Raw genomic sequence first — 7,066 nt, forward strand, 5'->3', positions numbered from 1 at the left:
GACATCACCATGGCAACAGCATCACTGTGATAATGCTTTCTGTTTGAGAGTCGCTGCTGAGGGCCAATAGACGACATTTCTAATCTATTCATGCACCTTTTGAGAAATCAACAGGAGATATGAAGGACATTAAGAATAAAGTTATTAACAGCAGATTCTTAAAGGGCCAGAATGATGGATTTTCCAGCTACATAGTGTCAAATTACATCATAATCCAGTAACTATGTCACCTTCAGTTGTTATAAAATGTTTTATACATCAAATATGATTTAAAAAGAATTTGACTTCCTGATTTAACATATTCAAATTGTTCCTCCGTCTCTTTAAAAACTCCTGTTTCTCCTGAAGCTCCGCCTCCAGGAAGTCGTCCCAACATGACTCCTCTTTAACCCTTTAATGTTTTACCAGCATTGCTCCGAGCAGCAGCTCTTATAACGACCTCAGCAGGTGTTTGCCAATTGCTGCTGGCTAGTCTGGAGGAGCTGAGAGGAGGAGGAGCTTCACCTTGAAGGCGGGGCTAGGCCCACCAGGCGTTTAGCAGCTGAATGGTTGCCATGGAGATTAATGGACTTCTCAAGCATGAAAAAATCAGAGCAAAAAAACATGATGGAAAATCAAAAAGTTGGTTTTATGTAACACCGGCCCTTTAAACAACAATTTGACCTTCCGGTTCTGAACCGGGACCCGGCTCCGGTTCTGAACCGGGACCCGGCTCCGGTTCTGACTCACATGTCCAGCAGGCGGCGTCGGTTCTCCGCATGGCGCAGGCCGGCTGTGTGATGGTTCCACTCCTGCAGGCAGAGAGAGCGTCGTTAGCAGCAGAACCCAGATCAGTCGGTTCAGAACCTCTGAACAGAACCAGGTCATGAGAAGAACCCAGAGCAGCAGGACGGTTCTGCTGTGGCTGGTAAAGGTCCAATCGGCCAGTTCTGAGCTGCTCCGGGTTCTGGAGGAAAAGCTGATCGTGGTTCCGTCGGTCCGGATCCCAGCAGAACAAGAGGCCGAGGCAAAGCTGCCACTCTGACCGGGCCGGACCAGAACCTGGAGCAACCGGCGCTAACTGGGATGAAGGAGCCCAGAGCGGATGAAGCTACCTGGAGCTGCAGCCCCTAGAAACATGGGGGGGAGACCCCGCGGCAGCTGACAGCTCACACATTAACAGTTAGAGAAGCAGTGGGCGTACTCACCATGGAGGAATGAACGTCAAAGTCACAAAGAGAGCACACGTGGGGGTACATGGGGGGCGCGACCCCCAGGAAGTCCTGGATCTTCCCGCTGGAAGGCGCGCCCATCCTCCTCTGCATGAACAGGGGGTCTGACGACACCCCCATGCCGTAGCCGGACCCCGACCCCGAGCCGGAGCCGTAGCCGTCCCGCATGGAGCCGAAGCCAAAGTCTCCGGAGGACTGGTTCCGAGCCTGACCCGGAGACGGGTCCCAGCCGTCCCGTCCTCCGCGGAAAGCTGCTTCTGAGGCCGCCGCCCCGCGCTCTCCTGCCGCCCCCTTGCGGCTCTTCAGCTGCATCAGGATGCGTGGCAGCGTTTCCATGGTGATGTCCTCGTCAGGGATCTGGGCCAGAGCGTCCAGGTCAGAGGGCGACAGGCCCAGACTGGAGAACAGCTTCATGTGGCGCCCAAGAGGCCCATCGCCGCCGCCGCCGCGCCGGGTCATCTGGCCACCGCCACCATCCAGGCCCTCCATCCCGCCCATCCCAACACCCGAGGCCCCGCCCCCCATCTGGCGGCCGGGAGCCTGCTCGGCCATGTTAAAGTTGAGCCCCCGCCCCACGGAGAACGGGGTCTGGGCTCCGTCGGCCTGCTGAGCCATGACCTCAAGCCAAGCGGCCGAAAGGCTGAAACTCCTCTTCTCCGGAAGAAGCTCGGCGTTCTGCTGAGACACAACGAAGCAGAGACAACCTTCAGAAAGACCCAGAGACCGGCTGGGGGCCGACGCTCCGGCGCCAAGGTCAAGAGTCAACCAGAGCCAAGGTCAAACCCTGCAGACAGCCGCTGCAGCGCCGGTCGGCGCGTCTTCAGCATCGACTCAGCGCTAACCAGCTGGAAACGTCTAGAACACTGAAAACTCCTGCTCCCAGCTGGCAGTTCCTGGATCACCTGACCCGGCTCTACAGAACCACAGTTACAGCTCAGAGATTCAAGACAGACGAGAAAAGTCAAGAAATTCAAACTGAGAATCTAAACGTGTGGTAGTCCTAAAGTCAGAAAAACAAGCAAGCAGGAGGAATAACCCCGGCTGGTTCCACCGACCCCGACTCAGGGCGCCTCTCCACCAGGCTGCCTCTAACCGGTTCTGTACCAGTTTGGTCCCGGCCAGATTCACTTCCCATTAGTATATCCGGCGCGGTTCTGCCCGGCTGTTCACAGACCGAGGTTCCTACTTCAGGGGTAGCACTAACTGCACCTAGCCAGGTACAGCACCGAGGCAATCTGATTGGCTGCTGGCCGCATTCACTGATTGGCTGGTGATTTACGTCATGCTGCTATCTGCTACCAGAGCTGCTCAGTACGGAGGAGCGGTAGGTTTAGCAGCAGAATGAAGTAGCAGCTCTGAAGAAGACAGAATGGAGAAGAGAGAAACGCTGAAGCTGCTCAGCTTCCTGACGGCTGCAGTTTGAAAGACCAGAACTAAATTAACTTGTCATGTCAGTTTTATTTTCCCATTGATATAAAACAATAAATAAAGTTCATGCGTGGCTATTGGTTTACATCATTTGTCCGCATTACGTAAATCCAAAAGGTTGTACATTTAAAAAATTAATAAAGTGCCAGAAAGTAATTAAATTCATATGTATAGTGAAATAATCAGCTGAACCGGGTCTTATTATGTTTGGGCCAGAAATGCATTTCTACAAGATAAAAAAAAATATCTGGATTTATTTGGGTCAATCAGAACCAGGAGGTTCTTCATTCCTGAGGAGAGCCGACCCCAGCTGCCGCTGCTCACGGCCCACCCGCTACCTGGGGTAGAACCGGACCAGGTATTAACCGGTTAGAGGACGACCTGCCGGTGGAAAAACGCTTTTAGAGAAACTAAACCTGGTAACTTTCTGACTCTGGAGCATCGCCAGCAGCTTTTGAAGGAGGAAGATGTGAGTTAAATTCCTGCTGCTCCAGTCAAGATCACAGGTTGAGACATAAAGCTGCTATTATTATTATTATTATTATTATTATTATTATTGAATTCTAACAGAACTGGCTTGGTTCTGGTTCTGGCTTGAGGATTTGTAGCCAGACTCCAATAGAACCAAAAGTCTTCGGGTCAATCTGACCCTTTGACCGATTTGCTGCCAGTTCTCCATGTCTATAAACCTTTGCATATCCTCTCTGTTAATACTCACCATTTAAATGAAAATATATAACTAGAGATAAAAAAGAAATACTCCAGCCTGAAACCAAGGAGACTCATCCTGCTGATATAGATACTGGAGTCAGGAAACCACAATCCAATCCATAAAGCATATTTAAAAAAACTATACGTTTACCCAAAGTGCTATACAATAAAAGCAGATAAAAACATACACCAAACAAAATATAACGTACTAAAAAGAATACAAATGTATAAAATAGAAAACGACAGACTCGCATTGCGTGAAATGTCACTGAAAAGAAATGAGACAAAAACAGCAACAGAAGACGCTTGCCTAATATTTAATGGCAACTTATTCACCAGGGCCGAGCAACAAAAATATAGAAACTTAAATTCAATAATCGATGGATAAAACAGTTTCCATAAATCAACTCTAGAATCCAGATATGTTCATTTTAAGGTGAATAAAGTCTGAAATATTTCCATAAATCAGCGGTAGAAAGCAAATCTGTTCGGTGTAAGCTGACCGTTAGCTTCCTGCTAAGATAACGTCCGGAAACATAGCAGCAAATAAAAACAGTTTAAAAGTCATCGAGTCATTTCTCCTTGAATTACATAAAATCTAATCACTTCAGCGAACAGTGGAAGAAATTTAAAAAAAAACAACTCAATAATAAAAAAGGTTTAAAAGTTTAGCTTTAATAACAGAAGCTAATGTTAGCTTTGGACGCTAACACAAGGCATTATTTCCCGCTTTTGGGCAAAAAAATCCTTTCTAAAAACCCGAACCTAAACCCAATGGTTCCATGTCATTACTGCTTCATTGTCATTAAGCAGAAACACAGTAAATGCATGCGCTTTATGGATTTATTAACTTACCACAAATTTTCGAGACAAGACGCGGATTAGCCACGGCTGATGCTACTTCTTCTTCGCCTTTGGCGTTACACCACTTCCTGTTAGCGCCCCTACTGGAGTCTTCCCACAACAGCCTTTTCTCCTCTACTTTACGGATGCTGTGACACCCCTAAAACAGTCTAAACTCGTCCCTGGACTGGCTTTATTCTTGATCTGAGAACGTTGACATCTTCTTTTTACATCGGTCATATCATGGTTCACCCATGGATCTGACCGGATCTTAGAGGTGTTCGGGTCCCGGCTGTTACGCTGTTTCAAACGGTGTGCCAACCACGCCCACCCGCCGCACCATTTGTCTCTCCGGAGGTGAAATAGTGCGGAGCCGTTGTGTTGACCTACTTCTGCCGTGGCGTTTGCCAGCACCAGTTAGGGTTTGAATCTGAGGTCGTAGGCTCATTCATCCCACAGTTTCCTTCCTCATGTATCACTGAAACAGCCTCAGATATATTTTAACTCATCGAGAAGATTTGATCAGGTCTATAGATATTTAAATGTTTTCTTCTAACTTATTATCAGGAACTCCATGTTCTATTTCCTAACAGATCAAACGGACCGTGAAGGCAGCATGCTCCTCCAGCCAATCAGAAGGCAACCCTCAGTGACATAGTAGATGTAAACAAACAGAAGCTAAGCAGCCATTTCGGTTCCGGAGGAGTTTTTCTGCTCTTTGGGCGTTGGAGAGTTTTAGCGTCGAATAAATTAGTTCGCTGGGTGTTAAAAGGTAAGAAGCGGAGTTAGTGGAGGTTCTGACCTGGTTCTGGTTCTGTGTTCTCAGGCTAGCTGTGTGGGTCCCCTGCCCCTGGTGAGTCAGCGGCCCTCACGGCCAGCCTGGCCGCCCGGGGCGGCCTGACTAACGGCCACCTCCTTCACCCGTCCGCAGAGACATGAAGGACCCGACCATCGGAACCACCCCCACCCCCACAGGTACCGGAGAGGTCGTCCTCAGCAGCCAGTTCGGTTCCGAGGAGGATCCGTTTGCGGAGTACATGTGGATGGAGAACGAGGAGGAGTTCAACAGACAGGTGAATAACTGGAGCCGGTGTTTAGACCCGCGGTGCCGGTTCCGACTCGGTACAGTCAGCTGGTTCAGGTTCTGAAGGAATTTGGTGGCGCCAGCAGTTTTCTCCATGCTAAATCTGATCCAGAACCGTCTAGAGTCTTGGGTTCTGGTCCTTTTCCTAACTAAGTTGGACCGGCTGTCAAACCTCTGGGTCGGGCTTAAGCCGGGTCCTGCTAGAACCTCCTGGCCTCCAGAGGTTTCTAGTTTTTCTCAATGTTCGATCAACATCCAGAACCCAACCCAGTCACAATGGTCGGGTTCTGTAGAAATGCACCGATGTGAAAAACCGAACGATACTGATATTTATATTGCTGTTATGGCCGATATTTTCCATGCCAGATCTTTCTCCCACAGTCCTTTGCTGCATCGTCATCGCGTTCATTTGAAGATAACTGATGCATCATGAAGCATTTGAAGAGAACTGACCCAGTTCCATTTAAAGACCCAGTTCTGGTTAAAGACCCTGAAGTCAGTGAAGCCAAACTTACTTTATTTATATTTGCTTAACTCGACAACTTGAAAAACTTAATAAAAGAAGTGGGATATATTTCAGTTGGCTCAAACGTTTAGTTTGTTTAGTATGCAGTTAGTTGGTTCAGGGTGGGAATATTTTACAGTTACTGAAGCTGAAGAATAGAAACCAGAAGCTCTGAACACGGTCTCTCTGCCTGCCTGGTTCTGATCGGTACTGACTGGTCCCGGCCCAGGTGGAGGAGGAGCTGTGGGAGGAGGAGTTCATGGAGCGCTGCTTCCAGCAGATGCTGGATGAGGAGGAGCAGTGGGAGTGGTTCATCCCGTCCAGAGACCTCCCCCCCGGCGGTGTGACTCAGCTGCAGGACCAGATCAGCCTGCTGGTTCTGGACCCGGACATTCGCCCCGACACCTCTGACCTGGAAGTGGTGGTGAGTTGAGCCAATCGGGAGCCAGGAACGCCTTGGGGGCCCGCCTCCTGTCCCTGACTCCTTTTCCTCCTGCAGGTGAGGAGCAGCCTGAATCCAAACGCCAAGGAGTTCACCCCGGGGATCCAGAAGCACAACCTGTGACCCCTTAGCTCCACCCCAGCCTCTCCCCAGCCTGCTCTGTGACATCATCAGCAGGAAGTCCACCGTTCTCCAGCCGCCGCTTGGACCTTCAGCCTCACCTGTTGCCAAAGTTCTGCTGTCGCCTCGCATCTCTTCTCACCACGTCTGCTGCCTCCCCTGGGGTCACCTGGGGTCACCTATCTGTCTGTCTGTTTGAGGAAACTCTCTGAATGTAAACCAGCTCCTTCCTGTTTCTGTCACCTGTTCTCCCCTGAACCTTTGGAACCCGCTCCAGAACGACCTTCAGGTTCTGTCCTGACTCTCCTCACCTGACCAGGTGTGATGCAGCCTGATCCAATCAGAGTCCCACCCGACCTGGTTCTGTCAGTCTTTCCTCTCGTTTTTTCCCAGAATCCTTTGCGTGGCTCTGCTGCTTTACTTCCTAACGTCTTTAAACTTTTTCTAATGTTCTGTAAAAAAAAGTCTGATAAAGAAAAATATGTAAAAAAAAAAATCTATTTTTTCTTAAAGTAGTGATGAAAATAAATGTTTATTGAGGAAAAGCGGCTGGGTCTGGTTCTGTCCGCCGGTTCTGTCCGGAACCCTAAATGATTAGACATTGGCCCATTTTCACTCTTTAATCAATTTTTTGGGGAAAAGGATGAGTGCACCTTTCAGTGCTGTCCAGCAGAGGGCGCTGTTGTCTGTGGATGGACCTGGACCTTCAGAATCAACTCCGG

The 7,066-nt window shown here is 49.2% G+C and overlaps 2 protein-coding genes across 3 annotated transcripts in view; one reads left to right on the plus strand and one right to left on the minus strand.

Annotated features, from left to right (window-relative positions):
* The window catches only part of LOC103132423 (matrin-3-like), an 8,917-nt gene extending 4,460 nt beyond the window's left edge, over positions 1 to 4,457 (minus strand). Inside the window, exons 1-3 of one of the 2 annotated variants that reach the window (XM_007544228.2) lie at positions 4,206 to 4,457; positions 1,188 to 1,886; positions 730 to 791 (exon numbers count right to left, since the gene is read on the minus strand). In XM_007544228.2, coding sequence (XP_007544290.1) covers positions 730 to 791; positions 1,188 to 1,826 — 701 coding nt within the window. In that variant the 5' untranslated portion in view covers positions 1,827 to 1,886; positions 4,206 to 4,457. Of the gene's footprint in view, positions 1 to 729; positions 792 to 1,187; positions 1,890 to 4,205 lie in introns of both variants that reach the window. The other variant, XM_007544229.2, reaches the window with a different exon arrangement.
* A 369-nt stretch (positions 4,458 to 4,826) lies between these two features.
* LOC103132424 (polyadenylate-binding protein-interacting protein 2) lies at positions 4,827 to 6,808 on the plus strand. The gene is made up of 4 exons (XM_007544230.2): positions 4,827 to 4,965; positions 5,125 to 5,266; positions 6,012 to 6,206; positions 6,282 to 6,808. The coding sequence occupies exons 2-4, from the start codon at positions 5,129 to 5,131 to the stop codon at positions 6,345 to 6,347; spliced, it is 399 nt and encodes a 132-aa protein (XP_007544292.1). The 5' UTR covers positions 4,827 to 4,965; positions 5,125 to 5,128; the 3' UTR covers positions 6,348 to 6,808.
* Positions 6,809 to 7,066: the final 258 nt, after the last annotated feature.

This window comes from Poecilia formosa, unplaced genomic scaffold (assembly GCF_000485575.1).
Source record: "Poecilia formosa unplaced genomic scaffold, Poecilia_formosa-5.1.2 Scaffold1048, whole genome shotgun sequence".
Taxonomy (NCBI): Eukaryota; Metazoa; Chordata; class Actinopteri; order Cyprinodontiformes; family Poeciliidae; genus Poecilia; species Poecilia formosa.